Here is a 23,089-nt window from a genome sequence, read left to right on the forward strand (position 1 = left end):
CACCTACCAGGAAAGGACAACGTGGAGGCGGACTGGCTCAGCAGACAGACATTGGCATCCCATGAGTGTGCGCTCAATGCACAAGAACCACAAGGCTATTCAAGAAGTGGGGGACACCAACAATAGACCTATTTGCAACACACCAGAATGCAAAATGCTGATACTTCACATCCAGGCAACCAGGGGAACAATCCCAGGGGAATGCCCTATGGATAAGCTGGTCGAAAAAATTTGCCTACGCTTTACCCCCGATACCACTGATGCACAGGGTACTCAGCAAATGCAGAACCAGCAACATGACGCTGATCCTGGTGGCATCGCAGTGGGCCAGACAGTTGTGGTTCTCACAAATAGTGGAAATGGCGCAGGGGCCACCTCACAGGTTTAAATCCTAACAGTTATTTTACTGTCTCATGTATATTTATTTTCATAGGAGTTCTATTTGAACGCTTGTTTACATTTTATGCTTGTATAGCCTGGTACAGGCCTCTTGCACCCTCTTAAATTAGTGTGTTGCTAGACCCAATTAAGTGTAGAAACAGATATTCAAACTGTTAGGCATTCAGTGTAAAGGAAGACACCCAAATACAATGCAGGGGACATTTCCATTACCACATATGTTCAGCTTTCATGCCATATTTGTTTATTATAACATTCAATTATCTTAAACAAAAAAATGTGTACTAAACATATAAATCACAAAGTAAAAATGATCTTATATGGGTTAATGAGAACAGGTCACAAGTAACAACAATGGCATCCTACGTATGCGTCCTGTTTGGATGCAGACACCGGTGCTACTACTTGCAGTGTTTCGTTAATGGATTGCCAAAATAGAACTCTTCTAGATTTTGTCTTTTCTCAAAGGTGAGTGTAATAAGGTTTAAAATATGAAGCTAGCAACAAATTAATTACTCCAAATTAGAGTATAGAAAATGTTTGCCTGAGATCCAGTTCAAGTACACAGTAAAGAAACCTCAAAATACATTTGCTTATTCTACATGGTTCAGTTGAACCATTCTTTTTGATGGTGCAGCCCTGGAATTTAAACGGTCTATATCCGAGACAAAATCTTCTTTTGCTTCACTCCTTATAAAGTTTGGTTGTGACTTCCAGGATAGGCAAGAGACATGAGGTATGCATGAAAGATGGCTTTATTTTCATTTGGGCTATATTGTTTTCATACACTCAAAAACGGAAGAGAAGAATGATGGTGTTTCATTGATCAGCACAATAATTTGTTAGGATTTGGCCCAACCGTATGTTGTGAATGACATTGAATGTCATCTATTTGATCTTTACCAAATGGGAGATCTAATAGCCCTGCTACCTGATTAAACCTGCTTTCCTGACAATCTCTTCAGCTCAAAGGTTTTGCCTCATGTCCTGTTCGTGCCCTGTCGCTCTTCTCTTTGCAGGGCAATTTGTTCTGACTACCAACAAGGTGGGTGCCTTTTCAGTTTCTAGGCATCATGCTTTCAGCATTATAGTCTTCATTCTGCTACTTTTCTGTGAGTTAAATTCACAAAACACCGTTCCCCAACAAGCACAGTTTAATAGTACCGTGGGATCTTATTTACAGTTTGGCAGATGCGATACTCTGTCACAAATGTGACGGATGCACGGTCTGCCATATTACAACTGCATTATAGCCTATTGAGTTTTAACGGGGTGGGCCCTGAAAACTCTTGGACCTGGATCACTAAGTAAGTACAAAAAGGGGTGGTCCGAGATTATCACAATTATTCCATAAATGTTCTGTATTAGCTCCATACAGTCATTCACCACAATTAAGCTTCAGTAATTATACCTGAACAAAATGGAAAATAAAGTTTGAATGTTCAAAATCTAATTGCATTTATTTTTGCAATCATGCACTCTGGTGCGTTCATCGCCACACCAATTGTTCGTAATCATTAAATTGCGTGAATGTAATTATAAAGACATTACATCAATAGTGCTCTCAGTGAGGAAGGGAAGGGTTGTGAGGAGGTTTGTGAGGGACTGGGTAAAGGTGGCGTGACATTACTAACATCACAATGAAATCTATACGCCTTCACAATCAAGGTAATATATGTGTTCCCAGATCACATCACACATAGGTTAGGTAAGTCCATTTAGTTCAGTCAGTGTGTAAGGTTGGCGTGTTGAAAGTTGGGCTGAAACCGTCAACATTATCGGCGCCCTCTTGCTCTCCTTAAACCTTTTGTGCGCGTAAAACAGCCACCATTTTGAGCACCATGGCTTCCCTGCTCTCGCCGAGAGCCAACGCGCCTCTCTCCCCCTCCTAGCTTCGCTGACAACCCCCCCGCCTGCACCTGCCGCGAATCGTAAAACCCCTCTTCGGCGCTGCTCTGCCCCAGGCCCTCGTCCTGTTCCCAGCGCAACACCTCCCTTCTTCCCATTTATGATCCCCGGCCCTTTGATGCAAACCCCTTTTCCCCGTGTGCCCGTTCGTCTTCCTCGTTCCCAGGCCGACACCCAGCTCTGCCGATACTGTTCCTTGCCCCTCCCCGTACAATAGAAAGTTTCCCCCCAGCAAGGGATCCCCGGGTTGATCAAAGCCCCCCGCCCTACGAGATCCGATCGAACCCCACACACTCCGTGAATCGGCGGAATATCCAGCTGCGCGATGATCATCACCTGTTGTGAACGGGGCGGGGACTTCCACTGTAACCTCGCGTGGGAACGGGCTGGGAAGGGGGGATTCTGAGGATGTCTTTCCGTACATCAAAGTATCGACGAGAATGTGTTACATGCAATAAAGAGATAAACTTGTGTATAAGAGGCCAGGCCTCAGGGATGCAGTTAGAGCACCTCAGAACGATACCTTCTGTCCGTTTCGTTGTGTTCTCCTCCGGAGAGAATAAAAACCTTGTTTCCTGCCTTCCAGTCTCCAGCGCCTGCCTCTTCAATAGTTTAACTTCTTTGTGGGTTCAAGAGGCGACACCGCCGGGCAATACTTAAGGATCTTATATTCTGGTTGGTAGTGCCACCCTTTTTCCACAGGCGTAGTATACGTTTCGACCCCGATGTACGCTGAAGGGTTGTTATTGCCTCATTTTGGGGTCTACGTCAGGACAAAGAGAGAGCATCTGCAGGAACGGTCGAGGTCTGTACCGTCGCTGTGTGGGCCTTCCCAGGCTCCTTGCGGTTTTGGACAATGCTCCTTTGGGTGAGCAAAAGATGTCTTGTCACGCTTTATCTTGTTGAATCCTTCTCAGTTAATGAGTTCAGTGCACGCCTGGCACCATTCAGATCTGCGTGCGACACATCCGTCAGTATCCAGTATGCGGCACTCCCTCGGTATGCTTGGAGTTGCTCCACGCCAGGCGTGCACTGAACTCATTAACTGAGAAGGATTCAACAAGATAAAGCGCAACAAGACATCTTTTGCTCACCCAAAGGAGCATTGTCCAAAACCGCAAGGAGCCTGGGAAGGCCCACACAGCGACGGTACAGACCTTGACCGTTCCTGCTGATGCTCTCTCTTTGTCCTGACGAAGACCCCAACATGAGGCAATAACAACCCTTCAGCGTACATGGGGGTCAAAACGTAGACTACGCCAACCTTACACACCATAGGACTGAACTAAATGGACTTACCTAACCTATGTGTGATGTGATCTGGGAACACATATATTACCTTGATTGTAAAGGCGTATAGATTTCATTGTGATGTTAGTAATGTCACGCCACCTTTATCCAGTCCCTCACAAACCTCCTCACAACCCTTCCCTTCCTCTCTGAGAGCACTATTGATGTAATGTCTTTATAATTACATTCACGCAATTTGATGATTACGAACAATTGGTGTGGTGATGAACGCACCGGAGTGCATGATTGCAAAAATAAATGCAATTAGAGTTTGAACATTTAAACTTTATTTTCCATTTTGTTCAGTTATAATTACTGAAGCTTAATTGTGGTGAATTACTGTATGGAGCTAATACAGAACATTTATGGAATAATTGTGATAAACTCGGACCACCCCTTTTTGCATTATAGCCTATGGCATTTGTAATAATACAAGCAGGATATTTGTCACTTTTTAGGTCTCGCCTGTCGATGCGCATGCGCATCGAGCAAGCGAGACTATAGGGGCTCATCGACTCTTTATCTAACTTGCAAGGAATCGTGGCGATTCCTTGCAGTGCCCGTGACTTTTAAGCTCAATGCGCATGTGCATTGAGCTTAAAAGCGCGTGCACAGCCGCCCGCATTCCTCCGACACCTTTGAAGTGAAGCTTAGCTTCACTTCAAAGGCCCGGCTTCTTCACACCCACATGCCGCTCTGCCCCGCTCCTCCCCCTCCCCTGAGTCATCCTGCCTGCCCAGACTTCTCCTCCCCCCTACTTACATCCCGCTTTCACTTGTTTTTTGTTCCGACTCGACGTTCCCCCCGCCCCCTCCCGCCACGCAATGCCGAGAGCTTGTTTTTTAATGCCATCTTTTCTCCCCACGCTCTTTGGAGAGAATGCATTTGTGTTTTCTAATTGCTTCCCCTGACTGACGCCTTCCCGGATCATTGCAACCACAGTCACTTGCAGGTTTGCAAAACAGGCTGGGTAAACAAACAGATGACGTGGGCAGTTCAGTGCGATTGTCCAGCGAGTTGATATCGTCCGCAAGTTATTGTCCGCCCTCTGGTGCTTTGGACCACATCCTGACCCTATAGCCCTGAAAAATGATGGTACCACACAAGCCTATTGACCGCATACTGTCTGTGGTGTCTGCCCGCCCGCTCTCCACTCTATCAGGCAGCCAGCCGCACTCCTCCCACACCCCCGCTCCGCCCCCTCACTCTCTCTGCCCGCCCGCTCTCCACTCCATCAGGCAGCCAGCTTCAGGAGAGCAATCTGGAGAGCAATCTGCGGGGTGTCGCCATTTTAGCAGCACGGGCTTTCCCGATCACTGGACACTTACAAATTGGGCAGCAGCATTGAAGGCTTTGCTGCCTTACAAAACCGGCTCAGCGTGGCTGTCGCAACGCAAGTTTCCGTGTCTCCTGGAAGGCATCAAGTGCAATACTCTATTCCTCGTGGAACAGATCCAGCAGGACAGACGAGTACAAGAATAGTAGTTTGTATCAAAAGCATGACCTTCATTACCGCATGATAGCTGGGTGTTAATCAGCATGGCTAAGTCTAATTCCTTACGCACGGTGACATTTCTAATGTAGCTTCAGCGCCATCGGAAGTATAAAGCACTATATCCGTATCATACCATTATCGGCACTACAGGTCTTGTGTTGCGGATTGAGTTTCCTTTTAGAGGAAAGTTTGGTTCTGATTTGCATGTGTGCCAACTGGGGCCTCTGGTCAAGAATTGTAACTTCTGTCATTGCACAGAGCCCTAGAACTTAGGGTGGCTGATTATCTCACAAGAACATAAGAAACTTTACACGAAAAAAACACGCCCTTTTGGCAGGGCCACTGGAGCTTACTTGACTAACTATTTACAGCTGTTGGCTGGAGACTGTCATGTCTGGGTTCATTATGATATTACGAGCGTTAAAACATACACTGCCAAACGCGCCTTCACATCCTCACCCCCTCATCCTCACACACCCTCACTCACCCTCACCCTCACTCACCCTCACCCACACTCACCCTCACTCACCCTCACCCACCCTCACCCACACTCACCCTCACTCACCCTCACTCACCCTCAACCCCCACCCTCACTCACCCTCACTCACCCTCAACCCCTCACTCACACTCACCCTCACTCACCCTCAACGCCTCACCCTCACTCACCCTCAACCCCTCACCCTCACTCACCCTCACTCACCCTCACCCTCACTTACCCTCAACCCTTCACCCTCAAACCCTCACTCACCCTCACCCTCACTCTCACTCACCCTCACTCACCCTCAACCCCTCAGCATCACACTCACTCACCCTCACCCTCACTCACCCTCAACCCCTCACCTACCCTCACCCTCAACCACTCACCCTCACCCTCACTCACCCTCAACACCTCACTCGCCCTCACCCTCACTCACCCTCAACACCTCAACCTCAACCCCTCACCCTCACTCACCCTCACCCACCCTCACTCACCCTCACTCTCACTCACCCTCAACCCCTCACCCTCACTCACCCTCACTCACCCTCAACCCCTCACCCTCACCCACCCTCAACCCCTCACCCTAACTCACACTCACCCTCACTCACCCTCACCCTCACTCACCCTCACTCACCCTCACTCTCACTCACCCTCACTCACCCTCACTCTCACTCACCCTCAACCCCTCACTCACCCTCACTCACTCACCCTCACTCACCCTCACCCACCCACCCTCACTCACCCTCACCCACCCTCACCCTCACTCACCCTCACTCTCACTCACCCTCAACCCCTCACTCACCCTCACTCACTCACCCTCACTCACCCTCACCCACCCTCACCCTCACTCACCCTCACTCTCACTCTCACTCACCCTCACCCTCACTCACCCTCAACCCCTCACCCTCACACAGTGCAATAGGTCTCGGAGCATTTGAGTTAGAGCTTTTACATTTGTTTATGGCTTTTTTTCTTTGTAATTCTTTAGCATTGCCTACAGGAAACAAAAATGCTAAAGATTTACAAAAAAAACCCATAAACAATTCTAAAAGCACTAACTCTAATGCTGCGAGACCTATTGCATTTCCAATGCTTGTTGATGGAGTATCCTTGCCCACAAAACTCTAAATAAAGCACTTAGATGCCCGAAAGTCATTATAAAATGTATTTGCTGTGGGTGAGGGCTGCCTGAATATCTGTCATTTATCTAGCTGTTGGAATGAACAGCCTCTGAGTGGGTAGTCTTTGTATGTTTCTGAGCCTTTTTACATTTTCTGACATCATTGAGTTCAATAATCATGCAAGTCCAATGAGCGTTATTTTACTGAGTGTGAGTTAGCAGAGCAGGATTCGGATACCAAAAGGGCGTTTTGTGGGGGTCAGTACCATCATCTCTCCCTTTCCTGTGTTTCATGTGGGTATGGTTGCATTCTGATTTAGTCATGAGTATAGGCCTATTATCTTGTACCCCTCACCCACCCCCACCCCCCTGGATAGATTGCATGCTAACTCCTTGCTTGGAAGCACCTACAAACAACATTTTCAGGCTGGGAATTTCATTCTTTGCTTCATGGGTCTTTTGGGCATTTTTAATAGTTGTGGCAGGTGTAGAGGTTACACTGCTGCGCATATTCTTTAAGATTTCTGGTTCTGTAAAAGACTATCCCAAATACATCCAAAGAGACAAGATTTGAAAAGAATAGTCCATCTCATGATATAACAATTGCTGCATAACTCTGTTGCCCAACTCTGTTGCTCATTATGCCGGCTGGCAAGTAGTGGAGCAACAAAGGACCTCCTCTTATGGTTGTATGGCATTACAACGCGGGCTTTTACCCCGCATGCCATTACAACGCGGGGATTACAACGAAAGTCGTTACAACGACTTTCGCTGGAGGGCGCTAGATGGTGGAATAGTTTAATTTTCTATTCCAACTCCAGCCCACGTTGACAGTAGGGAAGGTGTTGGATAGAAAATTAAACTATTCCCTATCCAACAGCGCCCTCCAGCGAAAGGCGTTGTAACGACTTTTGTTGTAATCCCTGCGTTGTAATGGCAGTGTGGGGTAATCCCCGCGTTGTCATGGCTGTTCCCCCCTCTTATGTTTGTCTTGAGCTGGTTTCTGTTCGGTGGCCCATCATGTGACTCAGGTCCTTAATTTCTTTTTTTGCAGTTCGCCTCCAGGTGTTCTGTGGCCTGCCTTTCTTCTGTTTTCTTCTGTTTGCCTTATTGGGTGCAGTGGTTAGCTGTTTTCATGATGGAGTTGTGTTCTTTCTGATGGTGTGTCCTATCTATCTTCATCGTCTTCTCATAATGGTGGTGTCCATGCTCGCTTGCTTGCATCTGGTGAGTAGTTACTAGTTGGAGATGGTTTGCAGCCAGAAAATTTGCAACATTCTTTCCAGGTTACTGGTTTAGAAGATTACAGTTTGGTGATGCTGCTTTTTCTCATCTGCCTGCATTCTGATCCATGCAAGAATGTGAACAGAATGAAGCTATGGTAAAGGCTCAGCTTGGTGTTAGTGCCCTCCACGCATTGTTCAGCACCCTGAAGCTGTTCCTCGCCTTTTCAGTTTGCTCTTGATGTCAGTGCCTACCTCTCCATCTTGTCTGATAGCACGGCCTGAGTAGGTGAACTCTTCAGTGATACCTATATCCTCTCCATCCACATTGATTGGTGAAAGTTTTAGGATGTTGAGTGTTCTGACTTCTGATTTCTTCATTTTGATCTTCAGGCCCACTTGCTGTGCATCAGATTTTGAAGAGAGAGGTATTTTCCTGCATATGCTGATGTGTGTGAGAGCACAAGGGTAGGTCATCTGCATAGTCATGGTCCAAAGAACAAGGCTTGATGTTAAGAATGATGTCTCTGGCTTGGTCTTCTGTTGTGCGTCCCATTACCAAGTTGTTAACTAGATTGAAGAGCAACACTGACAGCAGGTTTCTCTGTCTTACACCGCTCTTGATTTAGCATCTATTATCCCTATTTGCCACCCTGCAAATAAAATTATCGTATAAACTATTGATAAGGAGAGACATCTTCTGCGGTATGCCATAGGCTCTCAATATATGCCAAAGGCTATTACTGTCAAAGGCTTTATCAGAATCAATGAAATAGAGGCATTGTTGTCTCTGCCACTCTGAGCACTGACCTATCATATTGTGTAGAGTAAGAATTTGATCAACACAACGTCTACCCTTGCGGACCCCAGCCTGTTCTGAACTGCTAGCCCAGGGAATCAGAAATGCACTGTAAAATGATTTTTGACTGGATTTTACTCTGAATTGACAGACTGGTGATTTCATGCCGGTTGTTACAGTTGGTTAATACTCCCATCTTTGGAATCTTGACAATGATGCCTTAGTTTCAGTTGCCTGATACCTTCTTTCCCTCCGAAAATGATGTACACTGTGGTTGGAGAATCTTAACTGATGTTTCAGTCTGTCTTCAATATTTCTGCATTCAGATTGTCTTGGCCAGGAGCTTTTCCTTTTCCTTTCTTGAGAGATCACATGGCATTGATAATTTCCTCATTCTGTGGTGAGGCAGTGTTCACACCCAAGTCTGTCTCTGCTTCTTGGATGCCCGACTTGCTTGCTGGTACTGGTCTATTCAAGACTTCTTTAAAGTGAATGGCCCAGCATGCTTCCTGCTCTTTCTCTGTTGTGAGTAGTCTGCCTTCTTAATCCATGATGGGGGTGTTGTTTGTTGCACGATATTTACAGCAGACTATCCTAATGGTATTGAAGGCCTTACCCTGTTTTCCTCTACTGGCTCCTTCCTTTGCTTGGCTTGCAAGGTTATCCAAGTACGCCCTCTTGTCTGCTCTTATCATTTTTGTGTGCTCTATTTTCCTCTATGTACTTTTGCTGTTATTTCTCCTGTAGCCTCTTAGATTTCACCTCCATAAGGTTCTTTTCTTGATGACCTTCTGTCTTCAATATCTTGCCTTTTGTCTTTTGTTACCCTTTCTATCTTCTTCCTTGTCTTGGTTCCTTGGCAGGTTTCACTGCTCTTCACATGTATTGAAAAGACCTGTTCCCATTTCTTTTTGACTGCGTCTGCAGCTGGCTCATGTGGATCGTCTTTCCCTGCCAGGAGTTGGAATCTATTTTTGATTTGTACGACAAATGCCTTCCAGATCTTGGGGTCCGGTAATTTTGCCACATCAAAGTGCTGCCATCCTGAGGTTTTGCCCTCTTTTTTTTCTGAGCTTCACCTTCACAAGAACAGTCACTAGATGGTGATCACTGCAAATGTCCTCTTCCTCTCCTCACTCTGACATCTTGCAATGAAGATCTGCAAGTGCCACTTATCATTAGGTGGTCAATCTGATTTATGTCTCTGCCACTGGGTGAGCACCAAGTTAGTTTATGAATATCATGGTGAGGGAAGAGGTGCCCTCTAATGACAAGATCATTTATAGCTACCGGACACTAGTGGTATACAGGAATAACCCTAACAGTTCTTGCCAGTAACCTCTGACTGTGCTAGGTACCTAGTTGGTATTTCTAAATTATCTGTATGGTGCTGACAGATTCACCAGCATATACATATTTTACCAACAGAATGTGCTCTTTAGGAACCAAGAAAGAGACCTCCACCTTTCCTTTTTTAAAGCGTCTTTGTTCCTGTTTATGGCCGTTAGGGGTTTACTAAATTGCATTCTATCAGATATTTCTTAAAGGTTAGTAGTTAAACATATATGATATGATTTATCTTTCTAATCACTGAAGGATGGAAAATATTACAGATTGAAGAAGGTTCATGCTGTATTTCCCTTTCCTTGGATTGCTCCCCTGGATGTATATTGTTATATTTGTTCTGCAGCATTAAAAAAAAACTTGCCGATTCATGTACCTCTTAACCCCTTCCACGCTCATGACGAGCTCAGCTCGTCATGAGGTACGCCTGTCGTACGCTCATGACGAGCTGAGCTCGTCATGTAACGCGGTAATTGCGATTCTTTAGCGCACAGCGGTAAAACGCTTAGCGCGGATGGGGTTAAAATTGTCTGTTTACCTGTTTTAGGCAATTCTTTTTCTGACATTTTATTTACTTTTTACCGATGTGCATTGTGCTATGCATGTCTATCCTAACTCAGTTCTAACACCCTTCTTGCACATATAAACTTGGAATCCCCGAAATTAGTCTAAGGATGCTTCTTACTGCTCCAGGGAAGACCTGATCAGTCAGTTCGGCTGGACTGTTCCCATGGGGAGCAGGGTACAGACTGATTTGCTTATGGCTGTGATTAAACTGTAATGGGTTGGGGAGCACAAAAACGATGGATGTAGGCCCAGATCTCTGCACTGAGATGAATGTTTGACATTGTTCAGCATTCTATCCATCAATTGTGGTTTTTGCATAGTACCTTCATATATGTGGGATATTTTCTGGCGTGTTCAGCATTCAGTCCATCAATTGTTCTTTTTGCATTGTACCTTCATATAGGTGGGATGTTATCTGGTTTGTGAAGAAAGCACATATGAATACTTCTCTTCCTTTTTTCTTGTACCAAGATTCGTCAGTCCGCAAACCTTTCTTTCTGCTGCAAGACCCTTTTCATTAGGGCCTCCTTTATCCTTGTAGATAGTGTGTGTTCCTGGATATTGAATATGCCATTTGCTAGAACAGAATTCTGAGGATGTCTTCTCTGGTTATTTTCATAAGTGAGGGGATATGGTGTGGTAGCCTCAGTATATTCGTCCATTTCAATATGTTTTGGCTGTCAATTGATATGTACTGCGGAGTGAATGCTATTTTATTTGTTGCTACTTCCGCTCACGAGCTCCCTTTTTGCTAGCTGGGTGGGATGGAGCTGCCCATAATGCCCCTGTTAGCTGATTCTCTTGTGCTTCAGTTTGCACACTTGTTTCTGCAATAAGTCCCTTATGGCACTCTTTTTATGATAAAGAACATCCATGCTACCTGGTTGTTCCTAGGGACAATCTGAAGCAGTGTCTCTGGAATTTGATTGCACGCTGTCCCGGACCACTTGTTGAGCTTGTGCGAGAGTCTGGCCAATTGAATTTAACGATGTGGCTGATTCTTTGGGTTCTACTGATTCCTGTTTCTTAGTTCAGATATTATTTGCAGAAAATATGGGTAAATATTGTTGTTTGGATTGACTTCATCCTTCCGTGGTGGTGAGCTTCTGTGATGTGATGAAACATGAGGCGACTGTCCCCAGCTCCGTCTTAATTGGGCATTTGTTTGCGGCATTTACTGTTTCTTTAGACGATTTTTAGCCCGCCTGTGATGGATCCTAACATTCTCCTTGGAACTTCTTGTTACCAAGGGAGATGGAACTTGGGGAATCGGGGCAGCTGGAGAGTGGGACTTGAGGCAGATGCTGTGTACTCTTCCTGTCACCCATACCTCAATAAAGGACTCTCTCATTACCTGCGTCCTTGTAGTGGTTTGATGCCTAGGCTCGCTACCTCAGCTCCATTTCCTGTGGGCTTTAGGAAGTTGCTAAATGAAAATACCAGGGCTTATGACAATGTTCTTTACTGAGTTCTTTTCAAACAAAAAAGTCAGTCATTCTGATATAGCAACCATGCAACCATTTTACATTTTTGATTGTTTTCAGACTATTCTCAAAGTATATAATCTGGATACATAAGCGAAGATCGTACAATTTAATTGTTTTCCTGAGGTTAGGCTCCATGACATTGTGCAGATAACTAGATTTTCATTGTTTACATTGTGTCTTCACCGAGACCTCTGTCTACAGAGAGTCATCTGATGAGCCTCCTTATGGCCTTCCTCACTTAAATTGCCACATCAGCCACGGTTACATAAAAAGGTCCTTTGCAGAGGTGATTGCATCTAAAAAGACGTGTTAATTCAACATTGTGTTGTGGGCGCCATGAGCTACTTTGTTGGAGCACCATGATACTCCTACAGAACCTTCCTTTATTCCAAAGGCTCTATAAAGAATTCAGCTCAACTATGACATCATCCTCTCAGTCTTGTTCCTAAGGCTTCAGTCCAGCAGAGCTAACAGACTGTCTACAGGCGTGATGTTAGGACTTGAGATGTTCTCCATGTCGATTACTTAAGCCCTTATTTTGACTTTGCTATAAGTCTCCTTCGTTTTGTCCTATACGGGTACAGCACAGGAAAACAAGCATACCTTAATCAGTGGGTGTCCAAGCCATTGCGTTGTGCTACTCCTAGGATGAGGTCCAGCATTGCTTGAAGTTCAGGAGCTGGTAGCTGACAACATCATCTGGTCTTTCTTCGCTCAACACAGGGTCTCATAGGATTTGCCAAAGACAAGCGGATGAGTAATTCCAGGGATTCCTTCTTAGCCGCCTCAGAATTTCAAACCTCTTCCAAAGGCTTTTTGTGCATGCTTATTAGGAATCCGTGAGTTTCTCATACTTCCTGGAGCCATATTCCACTTAGTGGTAAGCCATAATGATGTCTCTGGTCTCCACTGGTTATTGAAGCCCTTTCTCAATAAGCATTTGAAAACTGTCTTATTAACTGCTACTACCAACATGTCGAAATAGGCATGTTCACAGGTTATTTATGGAAAGTGCTAAGTCCATAATATGGACTGAGATGCTTGTACTGACTTTTCTTTTTAATAAACCACCTTTAAACAAACTAAGTGTATCAGAATTAATATCAAGGTAACCTGTTTCATGGGTATACATTTTGTCCTAATTTCTGTTAGTAGCTGTATTGTATTTAAGTGAAACGGGTATATATGCCATTCCACTTTCATTGTTATAAAGATTTATGCTGGTGAAGGTGTAAACCATAAATGTGCTGTCCACCAAACGTTTTTGTTTAACCTGAAAGGGGAAACTGCAACCCAAATGATTTCTGTATGCTGCTGATAGGTAATCTAATGTGCACCTCATAAATATGTTTTACAGTATTTATAGTGGGATTTTGAACAGTGTTGGCTTTTTCCTTTGCCGCATTGTAAAGTTGTCATTCTTTTCAAGGTCATTCTTGCCTCTCAGCCTGCGTTTCTAAATGTATCCATGCGTGTTTTCCCCCTAAACAGTTGCACACAGACAAAAAGCAGATCAGCGTGGGATTCATCGGCTATCCGAATGTTGGCAAAAGCTCTGTGATCAACACTTTGCGATCTAAGAAAGTCTGCAATGTGGCTCCCCTTGCCGGTGAAACCAAGGTAGGACAGGCATGGAGTAATGTGTTCAAAGGAAACTGTCTGATTGCGTTTTTAAAAACAATTATTTTGTTGGATCAATGCATATATTTCCCATAAGATTGCATTAATAGCAAAAGTTATTGTGTTTTAGATACTAGAATCTGCTTTGTGACTCATTTAAATTAATAACAGTTTAGCTTATGCTAACCTTCTGGCCACAAGTTGTTGTATTACAGGTAAAGATAAAATCACTGAATCCCTGTGGCAGTGGCTTCGTCATGCTTGTTTTTCCATCTTCTTCGATCATGGTTAATTCCTGTACGCTTTAATTTAGAATTCAATAAAATAACACATGTTTTCTGATAGTTATAGCCTAAGTATTTGGACTTCCTTCTTTGAGATTCTGTTGATGTTTCTGACTAGTTCTTTAGAGTGGAAGATTTGGGGTGAGACAACCAGCATATATTTCATTCTTGTGGCATATCAACTAGCGTCTCCAGTGCTGAGTTGCACTGAAGCAGATGGAGGTAACTAAATTGAATACATGGACATGTTCATGTCACGAAATAAATGTAATGGTTTGGTAGGTCCAGTTGAAGAAACTGATTGTTTGTAGTTGTGGATACAACAAACTTGAGATAATCAGCGTAACGACAAGAGCCCATCAAGTCCGATAACTGAAGACTAGGTTTCCGGTCAGTACCACATTCCAGACACTCATAATCTAATGGCCACAAGAACAGTAACATCTCAAAGAATTAGACAAACACCACATGCATATGAAAAGCCAACTAGCATACAATTCTAGAACAATAAACAACAACTCCGAAACAACAGTGTCACTGTTACAAATGATTCCTTCCCCAAATAACCATATTTCTTTTTTTCCATCTGTTGGACTTGGCCCTTTTTGCAGGGTCATCCCTGAGCTTTTTTGCCTTCCTCCTGTATTTATTCTGACCTGTTTTTGGCTGTTTTATGACTCTGGGCACTTTACCACTGCTGATCAGTGCTAAAGTGCATATGCTCTCCCTATTGTAAATTGATGTATGGATTAGTGACTCCATGATTGGCTGATTTGGTTTACTTGTCAGACTCTAGTACAGTGCACTGAGTGTGCCCAGGGCTTGTAAACTAAATGTTGCTAGTGGGCTTGCAGCACTGGTTGTGCCACCCATAGAAGCAACCTGTAAAAGTGTGTCTAAGGCTTGCTATTGCAGAGCCTGTGTGCAGTCTGGTACTGCCATGTTGACTGGGCACGTGCACCAACTTGCCAGTCCCTAAACCTTCCCTTTTCTTCATATCAGACACGCCTATGGTAGGCCCAAGGGAAGTGTGCATTGCAAATATAAGGTAGGACATGCCCTGGTGTGTGTGGCATATCCTAATAGTGAATTACAGCCATTTTCGTGTTTCACTATTGCAAGGCTACCTGTTCTCCATATGCCAGAATGGACAGTTAGATTATTACATCTTATAATCCTAACTGACTCAGGGAACATGGTAGAAATTCGAGTTTAGTATGCTTGAACTTCGAATGATAAAACACATCTTTTAGTGAAGTTGGTTTTAACATTCTATGTTTGAAAATACCACTTTTAGAAAGTAGGTATTTTCTTGTCTAACTATCCAAAGCCTGCCTCTGCTAGGTTATGTATTTCTTGTCTGGAGTTTGAGTGACAGGGCTGGGTGATTCCAGGAGAAAGAATGAGTCAGCCCTGTGGTGAATAGAGAGATGTGCATCTAGATGGGTGGGAGGAGTTGCACCTGGGACCTGAATAGGGCTGTGCCTTCCGTCCACAGTGCTGGCACCAACTCCTGTGGTGCGGCTGATGTCTCTGCCCTACACTGTGAAAGAAGAGAAGGAATCACGTCAACAAAGTGCTCCAGGGCTGTGCCTTCCCTCCACAATGCTGGCTCCACCTCCTGTGGTGCGGCTGATGTCTCTGCCCTGCACTGTGAAGGAAGAGAAGGAATCATGTCAACAAAGTGCTCCAGGGCTGTGCTTTCCCTCCACCATGCTGGCTCCACCTCCTGTGGGGAGTGTGATGTTTCTGCCCTGCACTGTGAAAGTAAAGGAGTCATGTAAACAGAGTGCTCCAGAACTGGTTTGGACTAGGCAAAGACCCCTATGCCTTCAAAGGACAAAGGATTTTGGGGGTATAAATATTGGGGCCCTGATCCCAAGAAATTAGATCACTTTTGGACAAGAAGAAGAAACCTTTGCTGAGGAGAGGAACCTAAAGAAACTGAGGAGAGACTATCCCTAAGCTGAAGTGCTGCTTGGGGGATTGGCCTGCAGTGGTTGCTTGACTGCCAAAGGAAGGAGAAAGGAACTTTGTGTACTTTATTTCAACTTGTAAGGATCTCCAAGGGCTTGGAACAGAGCTTGCCTGCCTCCTGTTGAAGTCTCAGGGACAACAGACTTCAACCACCAGCTCCCCAAGAGTTCTTTGGAAGTGCCTGCTGCTGTTTTGGGCCTTCTGAGGGATTGCGTTCGCAAGGAGCTGGAAGCGCGACTCAAGAGGAAGAAGCGTGTTGCCGCCGTTGCATCTCTGAACAAGGGTGTCGCCGCTGTAGCTGATGCATTGCACTGCATCGAGAGAAGCGTCTCGCACCGAAGAAGAAGCCGGTCGCAGCCGCTGCCATCCCATCTCTGAACAAGGATGTCGCCGCTGAGGCTGACGCATTGCACCGCATCGAGAGAAGTGTCTCGCACCGTAGAAAAAGCGTGTCGCCGTCGCATTTCTGAGCAAGGATGTCGCCACTGTAGCAGACACATTGCACCGCATCAAGGAAAGCGCTTCGCATCCACGGAGAAGCGAGCCGCCGTCGGAGCCGCTGTCGTCGCATCTCTGAACAAGGGTGTCGCCGCTGCAGTTGTCTCATCGAGCGTAAGTGTCTCGCATCGAGGTAGAAGAGTGTCGCCGCCAAAGCCACGGTCGTCGCATTTCTGAGCAAGGATGTTGCCGCTGCAGCTGACTCATCGAGCCGAGACTTCTCGCATCATCTGAGAAGCGTGCCGCATCTGGAAGATCTTCACATCTTTACTCTTTGCACCGGAACTTTGCCGCATGTCTTTCTTCACAACACTTTTGTTGTGGAAGCATCACGCATCGTTAGGTACATTGACTTAAAGTGTCGCATTTTAAGAACTGAACAGAACTAAGCTAAAACTACCATTCTAAATACATTATTGTGGATTTTTGTCGTTTGTGGTCTTGTGTAAAGTTTATTTAAAGAATACTTTTTTATATATAAAACCTGTGTGGTGTCCATCACTTGATTACTGTATATGATCACAAATGCTTTTCACACTGCCTCTGAGATAAGTCTGTCTGCTCATGCCAAGCTACCAAGGGGGTGAGCAGGGGTATTTTAGGAGTGTACCCCTTTGTGATGTATTCCTATAGGTTCTGTATCGATCCCCCTATTCCTGACCCTATTCTGGTTAACAAGTTAACTAGCAGCCATCCCATGAGGCAGAAAACCCCCATGATGCAGGAACCGTTATCTGATAAAGCCACACTACGGCACAGGAACGTGTTATCTGATTAGGTCATAACGCTTGCCATCTAATTAGACAAGCGATATTCCTCCAGCCCCTGATAAGGCATACGGAGTTCTCAAAACAAATCAAACCTATGACAGACCTGGGAAAAACCCTGCGGCCATTGTTTTGATTTCACCGAGAACTTCAGCAAAAGAATGTGCTAACGACCAGGTCGTATGACATCCTTATTGACGTATCTATGTCCATCCTTACGTCAATCTCGGCACCTTAAAGGTATAAATATTACCGATATTGCCCTATGCAAACACACGCGGTGGTGACGAGATCGGAGCAACCAGACTTGCCGAAGCCCAGAGCAGAGCAGACCCCGCTGGCGCAGCCCCGCCTTTCCTGACGCGCTGAGAACGAGACGCTGCTTTCTCCTGCCGAGAAATCCAGCTCCGGCGCTTCCGGGTAGCCCTCGCAGGCAGCCTGGAATATCGAGACCAGAGACGAGAGATACCATCCCTCATTCATCCTAGATTCCAGGTACAGAACTGAATAACCCCATGCAGAGAATTCTTTAGTCAGTCACTTGGCAAAACAAACTTAACTTAAACTGTAACTTTCTATTCCCGCCCACGTATTAGGCTTAGGTCAGGTACACGGGGTAGGCGTAGTTAGAAACACCAGTTGAGTACGATTAGTCAAATGTAAATGTGTATGTATTCATTTTATTCATTTTAAACCTTCATATGGCTTAGAAACCATATCAATGTTTTTACAGTATTATTTTATACTTCTGCTTTTATTGTATGCACGTTACTTAACCATAAGTATTGCAATAATATCGATCCATTTCTCTTGTATGAGAAAAGAGACTGATCAATAAATAACATCTTTTATTGAACACGCCCGTCTCTTCCTTTTCTCTACAATCTGGTGAGACTAAGAATGCACGTACTGACTGAGTAAAATAAGTCGTCTTTTGTTTCACACGACTCTAGAGATACACTCTTGATTAGGGGAGAGCAAAGTTGTCATGTTCTATGGTTGTCAGAAACGAAATCCCTTCTTGTCTATCCAGGGAGGTTCAACTCCTCCTTGCCTATTGGAGAAAGTTTCTAGTGAACTCTGAGCTAGCTGGCAAACCCAAAACTTTAAGTCTAATATCGACAGTAGTAGACCTAGTTAACGTCTGGTCTAGGCCTATACTATTGAAGGTATTATTCCAATGCGCAGAGCCTATTGGGATAATAGGAACTACACTACATGGCGCCCAACGTGTTTGGAAGGGCGATAAAACTAACGTAAGACATTTAGAGTAACTCAGTCGTGCTTTTTCACTCAGACCCCTTTTTTCCCATAATACTCCAAAGACGTCTGGAGTGGGTAAAAGGTAATATCCGCCAGACCTCGCAGGAGGAAACTCCTATGTATGGTTCTTGGTTTAGTCAACGTGGAAGGATACACTGTTCCAAAATATTGTGCATCTAATCTTTGTTTCCATAAGAAACCTGATCTGCAAACAAAATAAATAACGTTCCTGTCGGTAAAATGGGAGACAGTGATGACGAAAGAGAGACAGTTAGGATAGCAACTGAACTCGCAGCTGCTGATAATGCACTGCAAGACGCAGACCCGGATATAATACTCATCCCGGTCATCAAGAGGAAATCTATAACTTTAAAACTTATAGAAAATGGACTGACACCTAGAGGTGGCACAGTCATATTCGTGATTGAGGCACACAAATATCGGCAGACAGAGGTATATTATTCATGGATACACTTTCCAGCAGCAAATGTTGTAACAAAGCACTTCCACTATTACAAAACAGAGGACCCTCCTAATGAGTACACTCCTTTCGAGGAGGTGAAAGTACCACTTAAATTTCAAGAGCATCTGCTCTTATTTAATGGCGCCCTAAAACATAATAATCACATCACCAGGCTCGGTCCATTAGGTAGACCAGGAGCAACGTGGCCGGTCCTAGCCGGATACACACCACATCCAGACATCAATGGGATGTCTGAAGCAGAGCTTTTAACACAGCTAAAACAATTAATAAAATTACATAGACAATTAGTCCAATATGTGATGCGGACTTCAACAATTCAACCAGCAATTAAAATTCCACAGCTGACCCCTCACCAGGGGAACACAAATAAAATTACACCACAGAACATACAATCCTGCCTAGGTAAAGTACCAGCTAAACGGGAACAAATACCATTCTGGTTAGCACAAAAAATCACCCAAATAGAGGCGGTGTTTCCAGACACCACCCCGTTAGAAAAACACAGTATTCTGACTATCTGTCTTCCAATGGGAATCGCACCACACGTGGAGGACTGTGACACTTGGGGTACAGTCTTTGCTTCCATCTACACAAAAACGCACGGTGTTCCATCCATTTCGGTAATACCAGATGTGCTAAAACAAATTCAAGACGAATACGGTCCAGAACCCGCTTTAACTCTTGGTATGAAATTTCTAAAAGACTTCAAGCAGGTCTCGGCTATATTATTAGCCAACATAAATGGAGAAGCAGCAAACGTGGCGATTCGCCAGAGGTTAAAGGAGACAGATATAGCAGACCAACCAGCTGAAATTGCCAGAATTATAGAAAAATCCTTTGAGGAACTAGGTAGAGATAGTTTAGGTGGAATACCAGTAAAACCACAACTGATTGAAAGTCCTGAAAAAATATTTTTTAATAATAATTCAACATCACAAAAAAGAGCTGGGATGGAAACAAACAATCCAATCCTAAAGAAAAGAAATTCCAGTCCAGAGGAAGGTCTCCTCGGCGGAGAGAAAAATCTCCGAACCAAAGACACAGGTCACCCCAAAGTGACCCCTCTGGGAAAAGATATAACCTTAGAAATAGGGATAATATAAAGAAGCCTGATAGATATCAAGACATTGATACACGTCCCTCTCAATCTTTTCAGACTTCCTCGCAGAAATCGGAAAGAAGAGGACGATCAGAACAAAGAGAAGAGCACGCCAAGTCCAAAGACAAGGAACCTGCTCATCTAAAAAAGAAATTACAATTTCCAAAAAAGAAGGTAGCCAGTATCAAGGTAGTTAACAATGCCGAGAATACTGAGGACACAACTGAAAAACGGAGAATGGGCTCAGACAATGCTAGACAGCGCAGCAGAAGTGAGCATAGCTCGCAAAGTCCTTATGAATCATCTGGAGACAGTGGACACGAATGAATATCTTCAAGTGGAAACTGCAGACACCAGAGTTAGCAAACCTCACAAAATATATGAAATAACTTTACGTATAGAAGGGGATAGGACTAGAAAAATAAGGGGACTATTTTGGGATAATCTCTCCAAGGGCTATGACATCCTTCTAGCTGAAAAAGACTGGCCACCAGAGTTTGTCAGGGAGTGCCCTCATGGCGAAGAAATAATTATGCCTGCCTTCTCAAATCATATCCCAATTCATAAAAAATACACACTTGCCAGAAAGTGGGCAGTAGCTCTAGCTCCTGCTTTATATAAAAATCATGTAGGATGGGATGAGGACTCTCCTCCTCACAAAATCCAGTTAAAATCACAACCTACTGCACAAAGACAGTACCCAATTAAGCAAGAAGCTAAAAAACAGGTAAAAGAAATTCTAGATCAATTAGAATACCAGGGGGTGATTGAAACTTGCACCTCACAAATGAACAACCCTTTGTTTCCGGTCTCCAAACCAGACAATTCATATCGTCTAGTTTTGGATTACCGACACCTTAACTCATGTTGCAAAACTTTTGCAGTGCAAAACTCGCATAGTGCGGCACTAATGAATAACATAGTGCGCAAAAAATACAAAACAACATTAGACATCTCTAATGGATTCTTTTGTCAAAACATAGCACCAGAGAGCAGATATTTGTCTGCATTCTCAATAAATGGCACTCAAAAACAATTCTGTCGGTTAGCCCAGGGGTACAAGAATAGCCCAGGGGTATTCTCAGCGAGAGTAACAGAATTACTACAAACATATGATGACGAAGCATTATCTTATGTCGACGACATATACTTAACAGATGATGACTTGGATACTCACTTGAAGAGAGTGAACACCATAATACTTGGGTTCGCAGCAGAGGGTTACAAATTCAACTTTAAAAAATCCAGAATTGCCCATCTAACAGTCCTGTTCTTAGGATACGAATTATCAAGTGAAGGCAAAAGCCTGGCTGACAATTTCCTAGAGAAATGTGCCGTACTCCAAGCACCTAGAACGCTAAAAAACCTACAGTCAATTCTAGGCTTCCTAAATTTCGGAAGAACATACATCGCAAATTACGCAGAAAGGGTCAAACCCCTTTATGATCTAATAAAACCAGATTTTAAAAGAACCAATTGGACTCAAATACACACAGAAATCTTGAGATCCTTACAAACAGACATGTTAATTAAAACAAAATTAGAAACACGTGATAACACACGCAATCTTGTGTTTCGAGTCATCCCAGGAAGATGCGGATTCACATACCTGACCTCTAATGAGGGAGAAAAGGTACCAATTGCATTCAAATCACACTTGTACACCAAGGCTGAAATGAAATTTAGCCCAACGGAAAAAATTCTTACTGCAACACAGACAGCTATAGCAAAAGAACGAGCCCTGGCACAAGGTAAACGAATAATAATCGTGACACCAATACCAGCCCTAGAGGCTGTAACAAAAGCAAGCATTCCAAATGCTAAAGCGCTCCATCCGAGATGGATACAATGGGCTAATTCTCTTGCTGCAACAGACGTGGCATACGAATTTGATCCTAACTTAAAAACACAAGAATTTCTCCAATATGAATTTGAATGTCCTCCGCCGACCGAAATTCTGCCTCTAGAACATTACGGCTGTATAATATATACAGACGGATCAGCACAACCCGCAGTAGGGGGTAAACAAGCTTACAGTGCTGCGTGCGCGATTGTTAAAGGTCGCTGGCACGAAGGAAAATTCAAACCGGCTATCACTAAGACACAATCTCTAGGAGATTGTACAGCTCAGCGAGCTGAACTACTGGCGTTTAAGATGGCGCTTGAAAATACCGATCGAGAATTCCCCACACTCATAGTGTGCGATTCGTATTACTGCGTTCAGTCTTACAATGAATACTTGCAGATCTGGCTTCAGAATGGTTTTAAGGATGCAAAAGGAGGCACAATCAAGCATAAGATGCTCTGGGAACAAGTAGTTCTATTACAAAAAGAACTACCAAAGACTCACGTGATACATACGCTGAGTCATCAACGTGATGGCGTTCACGTTGAAGGGAATTCATTGGCTGATGAGGCCGCGAAGGCAGCTGTGCAAACGGCTTCCGTAGCTGCCATCACACGGTCAAAAACAAAAATAGACAGCGAAATATTACAGGCTGTCAGCGCTACAGAAAAGGATTCGATAGAAACACTCCCGAAAGGCTTTCCAGTAAAATACTCATACATAACTGATGCAAACAATGTTCCTTTTGCTCGAATCCCTGGAGTGGGGGATAGGGCAATTCCAAACATGGAACATAGGTTAGGACTGATAATAGCGGCACACGAAGGACTTGCTTCTATACATGCTGGCGTCTCAGCCACAGTATCATTATTAAAACAGAGATACTGGTGGCCACAAATGAGAAGACAAACAAGGAACTATGTTTTAGAATGTGAAATATGTCAAAGAATGAAAGTATCAACGGTGAGACGTCCAGCGCAGACGCCCCTTCTAATCTCGGATAAACCATTAGCCTGTGTTTACCTAGACCACTGTGGTCCCTTACAAAGGGATGGTAACTATAAATACATCTTGGTTGCAGTGGACTCGTGCACGAGATTCATATGGATGTGGCCCCAGCGAACGGCTGACGCCAGAACTG

The 23,089-nt window shown here is 44.3% G+C and overlaps 1 protein-coding gene across 1 annotated transcript in view; it reads left to right on the forward strand.

Annotated features, from left to right (window-relative positions):
• The window catches only part of GNL2 (G protein nucleolar 2), a 295,764-nt gene that overhangs the window by 82,958 nt on the left and 189,717 nt on the right, over positions 1 to 23,089 (forward strand). Inside the window, exons 7-8 of the mRNA XM_078683329.1 lie at positions 8,307 to 8,341; positions 13,602 to 13,730. Coding sequence (XP_078539455.1) covers positions 8,307 to 8,341; positions 13,602 to 13,730 — 164 coding nt within the window. The remainder of the gene's footprint in view (positions 1 to 8,306; positions 8,342 to 13,601; positions 13,731 to 23,089) is intronic.

The sequence above is a fragment of the Lissotriton helveticus genome, chromosome 3_1 (assembly GCF_964261635.1).
Source record: "Lissotriton helveticus chromosome 3_1, aLisHel1.1, whole genome shotgun sequence".
Lineage (NCBI taxonomy): Eukaryota > Metazoa > Chordata > Amphibia > Caudata > Salamandridae > Lissotriton > Lissotriton helveticus.